This window comes from Lepeophtheirus salmonis, chromosome 12 (assembly GCF_016086655.4).
Source record: "Lepeophtheirus salmonis chromosome 12, UVic_Lsal_1.4, whole genome shotgun sequence".
Taxonomy (NCBI): Eukaryota; Metazoa; Arthropoda; class Copepoda; order Siphonostomatoida; family Caligidae; genus Lepeophtheirus; species Lepeophtheirus salmonis.
In genome coordinates, this window is record NC_052142.2 from 10908143 (window position 1) to 10929334 (window position 21192).

The following is a 21192-nucleotide window of genomic DNA, read 5'->3' on the forward strand; positions in this document are numbered from 1 at the left end:
ATATTTGTTAAATAAAAAGTTTTTACTAAAGAACAACTAAGTATATTCACTAATTTTCTTTTTAATGATATGTCATCATAGATTGACAAGACAATGAAGAATTCACTTATATATATATATTATCCCTTTTTTTTCCATGACTAGAATCATTTCGTTATTTTAGAGGAAGATATCTTCAACTGATACATGCACCATGCTAACTATTTTTCGGTAAGAACAAGCCATTCCTGTTATTGTAAATGTCAAACCCGTTTTATAAGTTTGAGCTTCATTTCAGTAAAATTTTCCATTATAGTATTAACAATAATTATCATATATATAAAATACTATTTTGCGCAGAGATGGTGATCCAATAAATAAATATTGGGACATATCAAGTTATCCCTTCTTTGGAAACAATTATGAATGTTTTTTTATTTAAATTGTGGGCCGCATCAATGAGGAGATGAACTCACTTTGAACTATCTTAAGGGTGATAAATTGGGTCTGAAAATTACCTCCACACAGATTACGGATGCATAATTTTCTATTTATTGTGTGATTGTCAATAGACAATGTCACAACAGTGAAACCTATTTCCCAAAGAGTCCTCAAATGGGATTATCCTGATTAAACAGTAAATCGACTCTTAAGTTTACCACAGGGTCGAGGGCAACAACGTCCATGTATTACTCCGAAGCTGACTTTATAAGGAGTCTGAGGACATTTTTAGACGTTTTATTATTCATAGTTCCCACAAATTTTCCTCCGACAAACTGTACTCTTTTGGCCGAATAAATCTCGTCGATCATTAGTGTCAAATTTTTTTCCTACTCTTTAAGCCTCTCATTCGTACTTTTAACTAACTTGTTGATTTTACCTTAATAACACTGAATATGGTCCTAAGATATCTGAGAGACGGAAGTGACAGAGCATTGTATGTATATATTTGCTCGTTGAGGCCTGAATTGACATTGTACCATATCCAGAAGAATATCTTCTACCTTGAGGTTGATTGAAGAGATGAAACATTTGCTCCATTATGAATGAGAGCTTGGAAGATTGAATCTGGTCCATTTCTGCCGAGTTAGAAATTAAAAAGCTCTTCACAAATGTTGTCAAATGTCTTTTTCTTTGTCTGACCGTCCGTGGAGCCAAGAAAAGCTCAATTTTGATGGATCGTATCAATCGTTCACCTTGGTATGACACTTAGCTGTTTGGTTAGATTTTTGGAGTCTTTCATGGGGAATTTATGAAAGCTCAAATCCGGATCCTTTGAAATACTATCATAGCCCTGCTTGCATCCAGGAGCAGAACACTTATCACGATTACTAATTAAGAAATAACAAAATAAATTAATTAACCTTTGTGAACCAAGTTTTTCTTTGTTATTATTTATAAACTAGAGGAAGAATGTATCAGCCTCCTCGTGTGGAAAAAAAGTGAGTACGATTATAAGACACACTTCAAGTTGTTTCAGTATTCCTTGTTTTAATTTACATGGAATTCTAGACCAGTGCTGCAACTCATAGGGAATTTAATTGTCTTAGGGATGAGTTATATTATTAGCACCACGTCTCTTACTTTTAACTTGTTGTTCAGGATGTCGTCCCTTTGAAGAACATTTTTGGCTCTCTCATTAGTTCTAATCTCCATTAATTGAAGGATAATTCATTGTAGCGATTAAGAACATTATTATTGTCAAATTGAATTCAAAAGACTCTCCAACGAACAGTTAGACTATGAATTATCTATAAATTGTGTCAAAAATTCTCAAATTTACGATTCCTATCCCTGAGATTGAAGATGACAGTACTAATGTCATCTTCAATAAAAATAATGCAAAGATAGGACTCCAAATTTATATTTTATATCAGTGTTGCAATAAATCAGTTAAATAATTTTACTTATACTCTAATTACTTCGGATATAAGTCTAAAATTACAATAATTTAAAAATAAAAATACTCATTTGTCTTTTGAAATTTGTCGATTTTATATTTGATCCTAGGAGAGTAAAGCTTGTTTAAATTATAAGTTATATATAGAATATAAATGTGCTTAAAAAGAGTATTTTTGTAAGTTAATTTTAATACAGCCCATAAAGTAATGCTTATTACTTTGGCAAGGAGTAAAATAATAGATATAAATAATAATCAATAAACGTTTGATAATTTTTCTTCTATAATACATTTACTCTCATATTCGCTATAAGTTTATATACAAGTTATATTTACACAATCATAGAAAAAGTAACATAAATTGCAGTGTATTAATTTAGTCGAGTAGTCTTGGAATGATTGTTTTTTGACTAGTAGAGGGAAAACATTTTAAAGCCATGAGCTGATCATATCAGAAATTAAATTTCAGTCTTTCATTACAACTCTTCCTCTCCTATGATGGATATAAATATATTAACTGTTAAAAACTTATTCAAAGCTTTGTTTTGTTCTTATTTCTAGAATTAGCATGGCGCATACTATGAAATTCTTATCATACAGAACGAAGAACATATCCTTCTTAACATTAACAGATATCTTGATTTCAATTAGTACAAGAGAAAATTATGACAAGTAGTGAAATGTAAGAAAGTTTTAAGTTATATTTTTAAATGGACATTACTTGGAAGCGTTTTTTTGACAATTTGTGCAGAAATCTTTGAAATCTATGGCACAGTCCTTATAAATGTAAGGAAGCTAAGCTTGAATGATATATTCATTTTTACTTGATATCCTAGTAGACACAGTTGCTTTGGAAGTGGTTCTTTGATATATCCGTTTCTGAGTAGATGAAGATTTATAAGATTTAGAAATTTGTGTTAGCAAAAGGTGGCAAATAAGGTTTTTGAAGTTGGTTCTCCTATATGCATATAGTATTCTCGAAAATCCCTTCGTTTGTCAATAATGTCAAAAAAAAAAAAAGTAAACATGCTGAAAGTGGAGTGAACAATCTCTTGAATATTCAAAAGGGGCATTGTCTAAGAATAACTCATAGCCAGAAACTTGGAGTACTCGTCCTGAGAGAAATAATGAGGTGATATGGAGAGATTTGTGGATTCAGTTTCCTAACCAGAATAAAAATTAAGAAAAAAACATTTTCGGCATAATGAGAAACGAACTTGACGGATATTTTATCGAAGAAAAAATCCAAAAACTTTTAATCTCCTCACTCGATCGACTCAATGAAAATTCAAAATGAAATTATATGTTCAGCTGTGTTTTTTTAAATATTTCAGCAATTTGTTTCTTTACGTCAATTATAAAAAACACATTTTGGACGTATTTTGTCCCGATTATGAGCGTAAGGAAATGTAGGGAACTTTACAAGGAGCTACATTCTATATTTTTGTAATCTTTGACTTCATGTTCAACATACCTCCCCCTTTTTTCGGAAAACGAACAAAGTTCGAAAAAATAAAAATATACCTATAAAGATTAAAAAAAAAGTTTTAAAAGAAAAAAAAAAGATATATATATATAAATTAAAGATACATATGGGTAAGGCTGGACACATTTGGTCAACTAAATTACTGTTTTGAGATTAGAAAAGGAAAACGGGGGTTGCGTGTCCTCTTTCTTTTTTCTTATTTTTTAATTCTTGTTTTATTAACAATTGTTCTGATAACATCTTCCTCTAATAAGGATATCTTAAATGTTGCATTCTTAGAATATCCTTCGCAAGGAAGGAGTCAATCTGCTCTCTTGATATGGATAATCAAGTTAAAAGTATATTTTGTCGATTTCCTCTATCTGTGTGTGGTCCTATCTCTTGAACAACATGTTTGTAGAATTTCTGTATTTTCTTTTCATCAAAAATACAAGCCCTGATTTTCGCACTTGTAAACTATGTTGTAACTAGATTTACGAATAACAACTGCCTGAATGGTCTCAAAGGGGGGCTTAGCTTAAAATGGTGTCTTAAGTGTTTGTCTAACATTAGTTTCTTCGGGTAAACACTTGGGTATGCTCCATGGATTTGAACATATAGATGTGTAATTTATTTAAGATAATTATAAGTCTTTTCTAGTGAATTTTAGTATGATAAGATGAAGACTGATTTTATATCTTTTACTAATTAGTTTAAATATTTCATTAAAAAAAAATATCTCATTATATTTTGTATATATATGTAATTTATATTTGTCACTAATAATTTGTTGAATCCAGTTGTAATATCATTAACTTTTATATTGTAACATTTGTCATCATTAATTTGTTTGATTTTCTATGTATAACTTCCATTAAAATTTCTAATTAATATTTTTTGTAATAGCTTTGTTAAGTTTTTATTTTGCCCATACTTTTTTAACTTAATATCAAAAATATACGTTATTATAATTTAACTTATCGATTTAGTAGTAATCTAATGTTAAGGCTAAATTGTTAGCAATTAGTTTTTGATTACTCATTGTATAAATATGATATTAGCCACTTTAAGGGAAGAAATAGAAGATATTTGAATGTTAATAGATCTATAACATAGAAATATGAAAGTTTTTTAAATTAGTTTCTGAAAAGTAATCAAGTATTCCTGAATTAGTTAATTTCGCCTACTTTTTATAATAAATATTCTAGTGTTACTTGAAATATATAAGATTATCATTTCTATAGCCGATTCAAGGTATATTCTATCCTCCAAACCATAACTTTTAACCAAAAAATGTCGTTAAAACCCTTAATGTTTTTGATGCCACGTATAAATCTCTACTTAACAGTTTTTGATCATTTGCAAAAGCATCAACCTGGGCTTTTGTTAAATTGGACATGGTAGATTATGGCAGCTGTTCTAACTGCGAGATACTAAGTTTTGGAGATTCCGTTCCGGTTTTATCATTTTGAATGGCGATGTAGCAATTGGATGGATAAATAAATATACATATTTATTGATAATCGGAATGGGTCCCCCAATTATTAAATGTATAGGAATGAGATAATAATAGTAAATATTCTAATATAATATATTTCAATCCTCATGTATTTGAAGGGTATTTAAAAAAAACTTATGTGGTATGGACGACTTTTAGACAAATAGTTGCATAATTTAACATAGAGAGGGTAATCCCGGAGGATGCCTAGCGCGGGCTATCATGATATATAAAATATCTATACGATATACATACTTCTTATAAATTGCGGAGGAGTCTGGAACACTAATTCGGTTGTCCTTCAATACAACTTCTCTTAGTCTAAGAAAAAATTGGTACATATAATCTTGTATTCTGTCCAGCTCCTTTATATATTCCATATTTATATTTCAGCTAAACAACATTGCTGTTTGTCCAGATCCTTTTGCTGTTTAATATTAGCTATGATTAAAGGAAGGGTCTTTGTAAAAAAAAACAAAAAAACTAAGTTTAGAATAGGAAAACGGTTGACGCTTGTGCTTTTTTAATAAGTTTGTTAGTATCTCATTCGGAAGGAGAGCTCTTGCCTATCATTGGTGTAATTTGTTTTACAATGCATAATAAAATAAATATAAATTAACTAAAATATGAGTTTCTTTTGTAATTGGAAAACAAGTGAAAGAGAATTCTAGACAGTTACAGATAATATGATTGTATTTGTTTCGATATTTTTCTTTGGAAAGCATATTCTATTCTGTTATTGCACAAAAAATAGGTATTTGTAACTGTTTTATGGGTAACTATGGGTTTAAAAAAAATATAAAAGTGACCTCTTAACTTCAGTAGACTTCTATTGGAGTATCTAAATACCATTACAATTCCCAAACTTATTGAGCTTCTGAACAGCTATTGCTTGACACCATATTGGAATATTATTTTGTATAAAAGTATAAAAAAATCTTAATGTTTAACATACGAAGTAATTATAAGGTGTTTTACGGAAAATAATAGTTAAAATTTCTTCATCTAGGACAAATGTATATTTTTATTTGTGGAGTTTAAGTATTCGTTGTTATTAATAAAACCTTCACTTATTTTGTGATAAATGTTTTTATTGACATACTGTTGGGCCATTTCTTATCTCTGATAATATATTATTGCATTAAAAAAGATCCTTATGAATTTGCACAAATAGTGAATCAAGCGCTACCCAATGTTGACATCAACAGGACTATTAAAGCGTCGTTTTTTACGTATCAGCATATATAGTAATGTTCATTCTAAAAATCAAAACATCCCACGCAAATTATAAACTACTATATCATTTTTTTTATTTATCTAATGATGTGCGCAAGTTGATAGAGCTCAACCATTCAAAAGAAAATAGATAAAATATGAATAATAGAGGTTGATTGGTTTCAACTACTAATATAATATAATTATCTTGTGTGTTCACTGTAAAACTTTGTATGGAAATTATAAACAATGATAAAACAAAGGCATTATTATTTCTATCAGCCAGTCAGTCTTATCTTCAAACATATGATATATAAGTCAAATTCAAGAGCAAACAGAGTTCAGTTCCATATTAACAATTGTATGCGAAGAGGATCATATCAAATAAAAATTTAATGTTACAAGTATATCTATACATGCATATTCGCAAACGGAGCTGTTAACAAGTAATTTTTATGACCACCAATATAATTTCAACTATTGAAAGATAAGCTCGAGTGAAGTCTCAAAAGTCAATTCCAATATCTCCAAATACAAGTCCAAGTCAAGTCCCAAGTTTTTGGGCAAGTCAGTTTAAACTGAGTATCATTAAAAACAGTAGATCTGACGACGATTTAATAAGAATTAAGTACTACCAATTCTGATTATTGGGTTATAATAATAATTAATTGATGATCGAATAAACTGAATAATATTTTTTTCACTTTACTTCTATTAATTGAATGTAACAAAAGAAAACAGCATGCACTTTGAAAAGGTTGCGTGAACCGTTCAAATCCTCAAGTAGAAGATAACTTTCGCCCAGCCTTAGTCATGTATAAACTTTAGACGATGAAGAGAAGGCGTGCAAGAAGTCAACAAAATTTCAAAGAATTTAGAAGCACTTAATTGTAAGTATGTGTAAATTGTAGTATATTATTTAGTTATCAAATAAATTAAAAGGCTTTTATCCTTACAATCTGTATATATATCAAATGGTCCTGGGGTTCGTGGTTCCTAAGTCCGAGAAGTTCATCATCAACTCTTGCAAGGATTTCCGCCCCCGTGTGGAGGCTGTGATTGCTGCTGAAGGCGGCCATATTGAATGAACATGTTCATAAAGGTCGTGTCTCAAAGTTGTTAAAAAAAGTTTCAAAATTGTTTATCAAAAAATAAAATTCTTGTCATTATTCTAAAATCAGTTATTCAGTCCACGTTTTGCTTCCGAGCCCTGTATATATACATATCTATTTATTTTCCACAAAAAAACTTATTATAATTTATTTTTTTCGAAAAAACATTCCAGACACTATAGAATTACTAAGGGGGATAATTTTTGTAAGAATAGAAAAGCGTGCGAGGAGAAAAGAATAAATACGCATGGCATCATTGATTAAATAATATACATCTTCTTCTATTAATCAAGAACGTTATCATTCCCGCCTTTATTATTCAATATTAATATAATATTAGATGGTGATATTCGATAAAGAACAGAATAAATTTCCTAAAATAACGTCGCCTTCTGTCTGGATTTCTGAAAATGGAGGCCCAGGAATTTTGGAAATTCTTACCGGATGAAAAACAGATGGTTCGTCGGATTTGTCGATATAAATGTGCCTTTAATCTCCGGTCTAGAATTACACGCCACTCATTATCCTCATCTCATATCAAGAGCATAGATATTCATATAAAAATCAAGTTAATGATGAATACATCAAGTCAGACTTTAACTCTGATCTCACAAAGATGCTTATTGCATGTAATATAACCTTATCCATTGCTAATCATCTACGTTCAAAAAATTTGGGGAGAAATACATGGGTAAACCTATCCCTTCCCGAGGAACCATCATTAAATTAATGGAGGATGTTGGTACTGATGTCATTTATAGAAATACATATAAAATTTTTTTGAGTCATCCACACCAAATGACGATCAAGTTATCAGTAAAAAGTTACTATATATTATTTATATTTACTAAATTCGAAAGAGAACTCTGAATTTTGTACTATCTAACAGTAAGTATTCAATTTTTTTAAATCTAACCCTAAAATATGATTCTATTTTAGCCAAACTTATCAAGAATTATGATACACAACTCATTAAATAGTAAAAACAACTGCTTAAATGGTCACAACAACGGGGTAGTAGCTTTGGATGGTTCGCAACTAGTTTTCTGAGACTAGTTTCTTCACTTAAAGACTTGGGTATGATAATTAGGTTTGTCAATGTTACATAGCCAATAAATATTACTCTTTTTATCACTTAAGGCTTAGCTATGGTTGATAGGCTCCAAGAAATGGTGTTCAAAAAACTCACAAAAGGCAAAACAACTACTTAAATGGTAACAACAACGGGGATAGTTAAATTGGGTGTATCATTATAATTAGCAATTGTGTATATCCTTCATGATAATAGTATGTTGTTATATAAGCATAAATAACGGGGAAAATATCTTTTTTTTGATACTCTTAATAAGGAATAATATCGCCGGACATTACTACATAATTAGCTTTTGCTCTAAATCTTTAAGATGGATTTATTTCTAACATTTTTTTATTAGGATATTTATTGTCTACTTTTATGATTTTGACATTTACTTTATTATTAATAATTAGTTAGATCTCATCGGTAGAGATATATCTATCCTGTGCACAATTGTATATAACAACTTCCACATGAAGAAGAGGGGTGATTATCGTTTTGATTAAACTCCACGTCTCGCTTGTGTTTTGCAACCTAAAGTTATGACATATTTAACTGGATTCCGGTGTCAGAACAAGAAAATATTATTTGGATCAATCTATAATTTCAATATTCTGTATTTATAATTTATTGTTATTAGTTATATGATTCCAATTGTTTAATTTTGTATATTTAACATAAATGTATGATGGTATATTTTTTATTATGTAGATTATATTTAATTAAAGCCTTCTTTTTTAAACCTGGAACATCAAATATATTTCGAAATACTCTACTTTGTCGCTTTATTAGCTATTATTCTGAGAATAAGGTTCATAATAAATTACAATTTCATGGAGTGTGCCGTTTTCAAATCTACTGAAAAAAGGTCTAAGTCAATTATACGTAGTATATCTTCATGAAACATTTTGCAAATAAATACTTTCGTTATACCCTCAAAAATCATAATAAAGCAGGCAGATGATAATCACATCAGTATTTTAAACAATGATACCATATGTATTTCCCCCCCTTCTCCTTGCACGCGTTTCTCTCTACAATATTATCAATTATAAGAATTAAATATAATACTTTTCCCCAGATGTAATAATACTTATGTACACGGCCAGTTCACACTAGATGTAACTGGTGTTAACAAGACACAAGTAAACTTGCAGTTGAACTGCAAATGTATAACTATATAAATAAAACTTCTGTCTATAATAAAGTTATTATTAAATTAACTATCCTCTTTGTCAATAATACTGTATCCGTACACAAGAATCATACCTTCCTGACACAAGATTTATTATATGACAATTTATTTTTTATAATTAGTATGTAAATAAATAAAATTATGCTTACCTAGAACAAATTTCAAACTCTGGTTATGTCTTATGAGTATTAAAGAATATGCGCTGCTGATATTTTAAAAAAATAAGAAAGCAAAATGACATCGTATACGTCGTTATATTACATAGTTATGATGTTTTTTAACTTTTATAAATAAGTTATCATCTTATCCTCCTTCAGATAGGAAATAAAATGGCATCGTCAATATGATAACATCTAAGAACATTAACATTGTTTTTAGTTTTTTGATTAAAAAATCATGCTAACAAAAACTGTTGTAAAAGTTATAGGAAACTATGTTAGCATACAATTATTATTATTCTTTTATTATATTTAATTATTATAATTCTTATTTAAAAGAAGTTAATGAGGTACAGTAAGGTAAAAGCATCTTCTAAGAAACCTTTATTCTTCTTTTCATTGTCTTACTAAAAATTTACATTTCATTGTATTTTTACACTCAATTATAAATAATGTACTATTTTTCATATGTGTGTAATTCGCAATATTTTTTATTGTAAAGGATACAGTTCAGTCTTTTTGTAAATTCATGTATAATGTCACAACATCCCTATTCAACCGGATGCTTCCTCTGCTATAATTAAGAAAGTATGACGTCAGCTTCGAAAAAAATTAAATATATTTTGATACACATAATACCGCTTGTCAGCTGTCATGATATCAGAGTGATGGGCATACGCCGAAGTATTTAAAATCATAAAAATTTTATTTAAGTAAAATCTCCCAGCACTAATGCATTTTAAATAAAGAGGGTTCTCCTCTCTAAAGCAGTAATAATTTTTTTGCTCTTCAAAATCATTAAACAGGAGACGACGTTTACAAAGGGTATTAATTAATAGTACCATAATTATCAATACATCTTTCTCTTCGGTATCTACAAAAGTCTAATATCTACAGATAGGTATTCAAATCGAAAATCTTATTCCTAATTTATCTTGCAAAATTCACAATGACATAATTAATTAGTAAATAATGTATAATTAAGTAAATAAATGAGATCAGATTTTAATAAAAAAATATTACCTTGAGCATAGTAAGCACCAATAGCACCAATGAAAAGTCGATCCTATTATACAAAAGAAAAAAATAATTCTAAATTAACGATGTATTTTCTAGATAACTTTAACAAAGTTATATATATAGATAAGGTCGTATTAAGGAACAGTTAAAGACAATAAAATATATAAGATTTCTTATATCTTTACAACAATAATGTTGATTATATATAATGAAAGATGTTAAATTCAAGATAACTTTTGAAGTAAGATAACCAACAATTCTCTTAGGTGGACTTTGGAGTAAAAACCAAATTTTTTCAGAAACAAAATAGATTTTACTCCTTCTTGGGAGCCTTTCTAATTTTAAAAGATTAGAATAATTGACAAATAAACACAAACTGGTAATTAAGTAGAGTACACAAAACCTGTAAACATCTTACAGATGAAACACAGTAATAGTTTTTCCATAAAAAAGGAACTGGAAATAAAGTAGTGGAAATTTCTAAATTATTTCCTATTTAGTCCTGCTCTCTTCGAATGAAGTTTTGAATCAATTCACATTAACTTGTCAAACTCAATTATTTCTGTATTTGTTTTTGTTTTTTTAAATGGTTTGCACTTTTATATAATGCATCTCTTGGGCACCTATGAAATGTAGTCAAGTAGTCACTCTGTCTTTCGATCTTCTTTGTATTTGGCCTACATATTAGGCTCCACACTCAAACTATGAGAAATTAATACAATAGACTACTCAAATTATCTCACAGTCAACCAACATGAACAACAGCTTTTGACTTAGGAAATTAGCAACAATTGTATTTGCCCTGTTTGCACTTCATAAATTCTACATTTAACGTCGTAGGTATATTACTTGAAGGTTCCAGAACTTTGTCCAACAAACTACACCTTTGAAATTTTATGGTTGTTTAAATACAACCATCGGTAGATATTAAAAATTCTAAAATACCAGAATTCCACCAATTTTCCCACTCTTATATATAAAAATTTTATTTATATCTTTTTAAAATACGTACAATAATACCTTAAGACAAACCCTGATATCTATAGAGGGGAAATGTGTCTATTTGTAGAATGACAATAAAACTTTGACCTTTTTATTAATATTAACTAACTGCTTAAATTTTTCCCAATGTCTCAACTGTATTGATAATTCGTAACATTGTATATTTTGAGGGGGGAAAAAAAGTATGTTAATTTTTATGAGACAGAATAAGTTATTTGACGTACTTGGGTTAAAATTATAAATTAACTCCTAGTTAGATATGGAGCATATCAAAAATTGAACTATTTCAACATACGAGTATATAGGTGCTACAGCGTTGACATCCTCATGTTATTGTATACTATAATGCAGGGTTTTATAACCTTGAGCTTATAGGCCTATTCAAGGGCCCATAAAAGGGTCACTTTGAGTGAAGCTCTAATTAAAAATAATTTTAACTGTATTTATTAATTAACTACTAAAAAAATTTCAGAGTCCATGGACTTCAGTTTTTTTTTTTTTTTTTTTTTTTTTTTGTTAAATTTTGTTATGAGGAAATTATACTGTAAATAATTTAAATAAGTTTATTGTTTGTTTTTTATTATACTACTTTACTAAACAATATAATTTATAATGGCATGGTTGTAAAAAATTAGTAACAACACTTACAGCATCAAATTTTACATCTGGCTTGAAGACACCATATTTACAAATTGATATGTGGATCCGTCTTTCAAGGTCATCGCCGTTAGAACATATCTTTTTATGTTTTTTTTGTTTCTTACCAAATTTAAACAAACGGATTATATACCATTTAATCAAAGAATATTGACAAATTGTTGAATTGACCATAATATTTATTGAAGGTAAAATGCTAGGTAATTTTAAATTTTTGCTCTCTTTGGACACTAACTTCTGCATAAAAGGCTTATAACTTCTTATTTGCCTGAGAAGATAATAAGTCTTGCTGTTACATGTATTGTTACTTCCAGTACAGAGTTATCTATTAATCATCTTATGTTTATGAAATAAATGCTGATTACCCGGGAAAAAGTAGAGAGAAAGTCGACTAGATATCTGGAGTGGTTCGAAAATTTCATAAAATCTAGTGAGGATTCTACTTATCAATGATGCAGGAAAGAGGAGACTGGGATTAGCATTGGAATACTAAGGTCGTACTATCAATAAAATCAATCAACAAAGGTAGTTATGTATACAATTGTATATGAACTTCTACAAAAAGAGTGACAAACAGTAAAATGATCAGAAAGATACACAAAGTGTACGATTAAGTATGTGATTTCTAGTTTTTTTTATTCTATTAAGGGTCAGTTGCACTAACTCGATTTAAAATGTAGGGTTTACTTAAACTTAAGAAGATCTTTAAATAAAAAGTAAATAACCTTTTTTTATTCTTACAAACAAAGCTAAGTTGTACTAAAATATGATGGTATCAGATAAATCTATTAATTTTCATAAACTTCTTTTTCAATAAGTGCACAATTCAAATATAGGTGGCCAGTATTTCAGATTTAAAATAATAATGGCGAAAGTTAGAAGCAAAATTCAGTGATTCCTTGTAGTATAATGCGGGATAAGCATAGTCTTGTTTAATTTTAAAATAAGAATGATATTATTCATTATCAATTTTCAGAAGAAATAGTTTTGATTTTGAATTATAATATCGAAAATATTGAAGAAAACATAGAAGTGATAAGAATTGAGCTATTTTACATATAATAGAAGTTTAATAGAAATACAAGGTTAGACCATCATATACTTGGGCTTGCTAAAATTTCAATCTGTTGTATTGTACCCACTGCTGGGCAAGACAAGCAGATTTTGACGAAACATGCAACCACTCATAGTTTGTGACGTCACTATGGCTAGAATTTTCAATTTAATTTATCGTACCGACTGCTAGGCAAGAAAAACAGATTTTCACAAAACACACAACCACCATCTACTATGACGCCAATATTGCAAGTGTAGTGGAAGTCAAACATCCGTCGTACGCGCGTTATGGTATAAACTTTTATTTCTATTAACCTTGGTATGATAAAATATTTATTTATTTAGATTTCATAAATTAACTTTTTGTAAGAGAGTAAAAAAATGTCGTCTGCAATAGCCCCACTTAACGAAAAATATATTGAATTTAATCTTTCATTGCATCAATTTCTTGAAAGTTTATTGTATTTAATCAATTGCACCTGTATCCCAATATAAATTCCTGGTATACTTAATGCTATCGAAAGCAGGAAAAAATCATGTAAAGTAAACCCATATGACAAGCTTAGGATTGTAGTTCTGGCTCACTAGGAAAATTCGCCCACACAGATGTTCAATAAGCTGATTGCTTCTAAAGTTATGACTGGTCATCCATCAAACTACTTAAAGGTCTACAAGTCATCAGAGAAAGATTGGAGGTTCCTCAAGAAATGAACCCCCATAAACTTATGTCTGCATGTTCTTCTGACATTTATCATGTTTTAATTTCTAGAGCATCCGATTTGTTAGGGGACCTGGAAGATCTAACTGATCAGTTATACCATTTAACGAAGAAAAAAGAAGATTTTACATTTCAATCGTCTCCATCACGGAGAAAATAAAATCTAAATAAATTATCATCACTGCATCTCGGTCTTGTGCCCTTCCAAAGTGATCAGAGATAAAAAATATGGGGGTCTCATGTTTTCTTTGGAAGAGATGCAAAATATTACAAACTGTGGTGTCATTTTCTTTGTAAATCTGGCCTCAAAATCCAAACATCATCATGTTCCTTACCACCTCATCGCTTTTCTTTAACTTCTAATATCAGTATGAATAAACATAACACTCATTCGGCAAACTAGATGGGCACGTTGATTGGACAGCGTTTATCTTGCCTTTACTTAAAGTTGTCGCAACATTTGGAAGCTCATTTCATAAACAGAAATTTTAATTAACACTGGTGCTTCAGTCTCAATTATTCCTCATCATATGGTGTTTACTTTGTTATCTTCCCTTTACCTCTAAAGCTAATATCAGCAAATGATAACCACTTTGATGTCTTAAGTTAAATTACTACTTTATTATCAATTCGAGTATTGCCACGGCAACTTCTTTAAACTTTTATAGTGGCTTCTCTATCATCATTTATACTAAGTATGGATTTCCTGTGTTTTTATGGTTTTGTTATAGATTGCCGATCAGGACAGATCTCCAATCCTGAAACCAAGATAAAATATATAAGAGAACTCACTGAACGTAGAGGAATGTATTCTGTTAAAAGCAAAATGGATTCAGTACATCCAATAGTCAAGGACCATTTAAAATCATCACCATTTTTGATCTTTGCTGAACAAGTCTATAATCTAATCAATATACCTGAGAACGTCCACCACTCAATTGATGCAGAAGACACTCTCTCTATGTCTTCTAAAGCTAGACGTTTGTCTAAAAAAAAACAACTGGATATCAGTTAGAAAACATTAGATTTATTACTAGATGATTTTTGGGCACTGAATTCTAAAACTGTCTTAGATAAATATTCACTTCCATTCATACAAGGCCTAATTTCAAGCTATATAACATGTAAGCATTTATGAAATTGATCTGCACCGAGCGTATTACAAGAAATCTTGTCGGAAAGGATTACAAACATCAGAGGGCTATTACAACTCTTTCAATTCTGTTACTTGCCTTTCGGTCTGACAAATACCAGTGCAAATTTTCAACGATTCATGGACACATAATTTAGTGACTGTCCGTTTGTATTAGTTTATTTTGACGATATTCTCATTTTTGGTCCACCTCAGTGTACATAGCACAACTATCACGTTCGCTAAGTCTGAGAACCTTCGCCATGTATAACCTCTGATTTGCAACTGAGAAAGGCGAATTTTATTCTGTATATATGTTTGAAAAAATCTTTAACATAATGTTTTCCGTTTTTTAGAAGGGCCAAATATATATGTTTTGCTAAATTCAAATTTTGAGAATAACTTTTTTTATTGTAAAATTTGGTATTCGGTTTTGTGGAACTTCTTTTCTATGTATATTTTAAAATATAAAAGATTACTTGATAAGAACATATTTTTTGATAAATCTGTGAATGAAGGATTCTTAATTTTTCAGACAAAACATATAGTCTAGGAGTCCGCTACGGAAGATTTCATCCCATAAAGTACAGAATATTTGATCTCATGAAATCACTTATGTTACCTAGAATATTTATTTTTTTGTCAGCCTGACCCCCCTGCTAGGTCCAGCCTCCAGACCCCCCGAATATAGCCTCTGGACGGGTTTTTGAACCATAAGGTACATGAACAAAATTTGCAGAATGTATAGTACTATGTCAGGACAGCATAGAAAAATTTTGGTCGCAAACTTGAGATCAGACCCCCCAGACACACACCAAAAAAAATATTTGTTGAATTTACGGTTTATTTCACCCCATAGACAAAACTTGCATCAATGTATGGTACTATCTCAGAGCATTATAATAAACTAATACTGATAAATAATTTTTGTCTGGGAAAATTAAGTCAGAACCCCAAAAACCACTACCCCCCCCACCCTAAATTACAATATGTTGATTCTGCTTTATCAGGACATTATAAATAATCCCAACCTTGAAATGTTTTCAGTTACACATTGTATTATAAAAGTTACAGATACATATTTAAATGAAAATTACAAAGACATTTGCCATGGATAGTGTGGATTTAAGTTTTAAAGTATCCCCTTACAACAGTTCCACTATCAATTAGTCATGTACATGGAACAATGCCCAGAACTCCCAACGCAGCACTTAAGAAGTATCTCGAGTCTCAAGTTTCAACAAACCCTCCGGTATCAATTATTACAACCATCATCGATGCTTCGTTCTTGCTATATCTTCAGATTAACATTGATATTCTGTCCAGATTTGCCTAAAGTTCTCACTTTATTCTCAAGAAGATGCTTTTATCAGATGGAGACATTATTCACTTTGTTTCAGACAAATTGCTTGCTCCATCAATCAAGGACTGGAAGCGAGATTCAAAAGCTTCATCTTCTGTTGCAAACAAAATTACTGGATCATCAGAAAAACGCCAAAGTAACTTCATTCAATCCCTCAAAAATACCAGTTTTAAAGATTCATTGAACAAGTGCATTTTCGACAGTTAGGAAGATGTTAGTTTGGCATATGTGTTGTAACAGAAACCCCTATTTACTAATTAAAGATATAAGTGCTACATGAAGAGCTGAATTCTACTCTGATTCCAACAAGGATTTACAATTATAATTTGCAATAAATCCTCAGGGTTACACTACGTATTTTATGAGTACAATCGAACGTTCAAACAGGTTTTGAATATAATTGAATCTATTTAGGATAAGATGTTCACTACTCAGGAATTACATTATAATGACAACTCCAAGGAAAATAAAATTCCTTCTTTATACTACCAATTACAAATTAACATACTAGTTAAAAAGCATACCAGTTTCACATCAAACTTTCTATTCAGTGAACCATGCAATTAAAGAAATTCCATATTTTGCACTTTATTTGATAAATGTCTGTAGGATTTGATTTGGTACTCACCAGAAAATTCCAATCAGACTATATTGAACAAAGATTTGGACCATATCGAATGATGACAGGGGCAAACGTTTTCAAGCAGAAAAAACTCTTTGATTGAGATCTTTTATAAAACATACAGAGTTGATCGGATTATTTTAAAAACCAATGAATTGGAATGTGAAAAAGTCTAAGATTTTGCTCGTGCCATCTGCAACAACCTCTATAGCACATAAATTAGGTTTATAGATGGAGATACGACACTTGTTAGACTTTGGCTCCTTCACATATCCAAACATATATAGGATCATGAATGTGAATGATTCATGAACATAGTTTTTACGCCAAAAAACAAGGTTTTTTTCGATTGTTATCCCCCTCCCCTATCGGACGGAGGGTTTTTCTTACTGGTGAATTTTTCCCTCCATGCTTCGAGTATGTTTTTTACTTTTTTTCCCTACCTACATACTTTTATTAATTTAAATTGTTATTGATAATGCACAGGCATCACCTTACTTTTTTATATAAGGGAATGTATAAAATTACTGGTCAAATCTTTATATTATATTTTGTTATGCATAAACTTTTTATGGTATTTCAGCACTATTGAATTATTAGTCTTTTTTTTTTAGGTACTACACTTGTAAAGGTAAAAAAATTGGTGGCAATCCCAGTCTATTGGTTATGTTCACATATGGATATTTAACTCATTCGGCGAGTAAAAATTAATCCCTCCTCCCTCTCTGTTCTCTCTGTTTGATGAAGGTATATTTTATAGTAGTTATGTAAGTTACAAAGGATATTTGTTTGAAGATGTCCTCGTACGCTTCAAAATACGTTTTAATATACTTCTCTAGTGATTACACATGTCTTAAATTACGTTGATCATCAGGGACAAAGAGATGAATTAAGCATGAGAATAGAAAGGGAGCTTTCGAAAGTGGATACTCTTTCTTGGTTTAGTTATTTAAATTCTTTGGCCCAATTACCAATGATTATCAAACGGCCTATAATTGTTCCATTTAATCAACTCATCGATATATTGGTCGAATTCTAATTAAAGTCATCACAATACTAAATAATATACTTTATTTTATATTTGATTCAAATTTAAACTTACTAATGTGTGATGTTCCTTGTCATTTCCATCCAATTTGTGAATACACTCCACAACTCATAAATGCCAATTATATAATTACTTTTTTTTTTAAATTATGACCATCAACAAGAATTACATTTTCCATCTCATAATACTAAGTGTAATAATTAGAGTTGTAAAAAAGAGATATTTCTTCACGAGCAGAGGAACAGTCATTAATAATTTTGTAATTCGTAAGTCGACCACTAATGCTAAAACCTGGTATCAAGTTTAAATTATTATTTATTCACAAATTTCTCCTGAATAGGCCGAAAAACTCATTCAATCTCTATAGAAATTCCCCAACAACTATTTTTATCAAAAGAAACAATGTTACAAAGTTTCGTTGAAGATTAATCTCCTTTCTCGTTATTTGTTAATAGATATTTGTGTGATAATCGTAGACGTGATTTTTAGGTTTATCGGGTATTCCAGTTACTGTATTTGTGTAAAAGTTTGTTTACAAGTGTTATACTAGCACAGATTATATAATCCCCTCACTTAAAAAATTATTTAACATCTCTTGACATCGCATAAACTATTAACTAATGTAATTGATGCTTAAAACATTTAACATTATGTAGTCTTCTTTAAGCCATATTTTGAAGTAATTTTTGAAATGTACCATTATTGCCTGACACAAACTTAACTTTTATTTTTATTTATTTTTAGAGTCTTGTACTTGTCAGCTCCCTAAACATAACTTCAATAATGCTCTCGGCTTTACCATTTTCAAACGAAGTCATTAATTAGAGGCGTTCATCAACGCAATAAATTTGCTCCACTAAATGTAAAAAATTTGATATATTATTCATAAGATGAATAATTTCACTTTAGATTAGTAGACTGGTGTATGAAGCATTTTTTGAAATAGTCTAAATGGTTTGAGTCATTTCAGTGTATATTGGAAAATAGAGTAAATATACATTTAGAATTGTACTTATCAATAACAATACACTAAAATTCATAATTGCTTCCTCGTAGTGGAAATTGATTAACTACTTAAAATCCAATTATATCTAGAGGAAATATAGTAGCGATTACGAACTCTCTGTTCATTACAAGGAAGAGATCAAATGTATTGAATCGTTTATTTCTGTCAATTTGAATTAGGTTAAATCGCCTAATAAGTTAAACATTATTTAGGAGCTGCATGCTTAATTTAACTTTTTCTAGTTTCAATGACATATTTCTAGTCATTGGACCTTTTAATTGAGAAAACAGAATCAGTCGATAAGGTTAAAATTCCAACACGAAGAAAAAACTCATTTTTAGAACCAAATAATCTCATTAGGTATTCATTCACTCCTGTCTTGGTTGTTCAATACCTAGGTCACATACTGATGCACTTACAGGTGAACCAGTTAAAACATAACTTGGTTACTCTAAGACGACGTGGATATAGTCACTCCCATCAAAGATTGTATTCACTAAATATTATTTATTTCATTTCCCTCTTCCTATAGATGCTTACTACATAAATTAGGTTTGGGAAGTTATCAGTATTTTCGAGCCATTCACGAATATACAATTTGATTACCTACAAATTGCTTCCTCAGACACTAATAATACACTCCACAATTAGTCTTACGTACCAAGGGCTTGAAACTGTATAGTTACTAACTAATAAGTATAAAAATATAAATAAACCAAGAGACTTCGATTAAAAACGAGTTGAGTCCAGTTTTATTAAATTTAATATCACAAATTATGAAAATAAAGATAGCTTTATATTTTTTTTTACAGATTCTGTAGTTTGGAAGTAAAAAATTTCATTTTTTCTTATTGGGGTGGGAGCACAGGTACCAGCTTGGATGGATACAACCTCCAAGTGCCCCCTCCCGTAGTATCAGTACAGCTTGATAGATAGTGAAAATGCTGGAGTTAAGCATTCAGAACAATAACAACTTTATTAAAATCCTTATAAAACTGAATACAACAAATTTCGTTTGTTTAAGAGTCTTTCTATGACAATTCATCAGACCGTAACAAATCAATTTTGTAGAATTTTGTCAATTTTCTTCGTAAACTATATTCTGCAAAATCATACTACTTTATAAAATAAATCGTAATACCTTACTAAAAAAGAAATTGTTTATTAAACATTTTTAAATAATCATATACTTACATCTGAAATTGCACAGGAAAATCCTGCTTGACAATAGCCTTGTTGATGGAATCCCCATGCCACTATAAACAGTGATGATTTTCATTATTTTATTTATACATGATAATTTATATACCTGTTCTACATGGTGAATATTCTGAAAATTTTGAAAATGAATCTGTTGCAGTGTAACAAGTTCCAACAGGTTCTCTTCTTTGTCTGTTTAATGAAAAATAAACATATCGAGGAGCGCATGCCTAAATAATTGCATATTTTATCACTTAGAAATAAAATCACACTAAGCAACAGCAAAAGTAGTTCTGGAAAATTTGTAAGCTTTATTTTTTATAATTTCATTTTATTGATCAGATGTAGTTGCACTGTTTAAGTAAGTAAACATTATAGTTTTACATTTACTCCCTCTGACTCAGGAACTGCCTTTGAACTCCATATTTATTAAGCATATTACCTTCTTGAAGAACACCCAAGATGCTAACCTACGCTCATTAAGTTCAAACGAATAATTATTCCTCTGCATGTTGTCCATTGAGCTATGCCGTTACATCTTTTCTTGTACAACTATCTTCTTTAATTGTAATTTGACATTATTTTTACGTTACAGTTTCTATATAAGAAGAGTTAAATTTAGATTACATATTTCTACACACATTTTTTTCTTTCTTAATAATTTCGCCTATTTAATCATTCAAAACTTATCTAGAAAGACAGACTCGGAATATAAATCAAAAAATATTTTTAGCCTTTGTAACTATCCTATAAACATAGTTTATAGTTTCC

General features: G+C 29.9%; 1 protein-coding gene across 5 annotated transcripts in view; it reads right to left on the bottom strand.

Annotated features, from left to right (window-relative positions):
- LOC121126945 (integrin alpha-PS2) overlaps positions 1–21192 on the bottom strand; it is a 78940-nt gene that overhangs the window by 11726 nt on the left and 46022 nt on the right. For 2 of the 5 annotated variants that reach the window (XM_071892024.1, XM_071892026.1), the window contains 4 exons: positions 20864–21019; positions 20531–20651; positions 20416–20477; positions 10621–10663 (listed from right to left, as the gene is read on the bottom strand). In XM_071892024.1, the coding sequence (XP_071748125.1) occupies positions 10621–10663; positions 20416–20477; positions 20531–20651; positions 20864–20941 (304 nt within the window). In that variant the 5' untranslated portion in view covers positions 20942–21019. Of the gene's footprint in view, positions 1–10620; positions 10664–20415; positions 20478–20530; positions 20652–20863; positions 21077–21192 lie in introns of those variants that run through there. The other 3 variants (XM_071892022.1, XM_071892023.1, XM_071892025.1) reach the window with 2 other exon arrangements.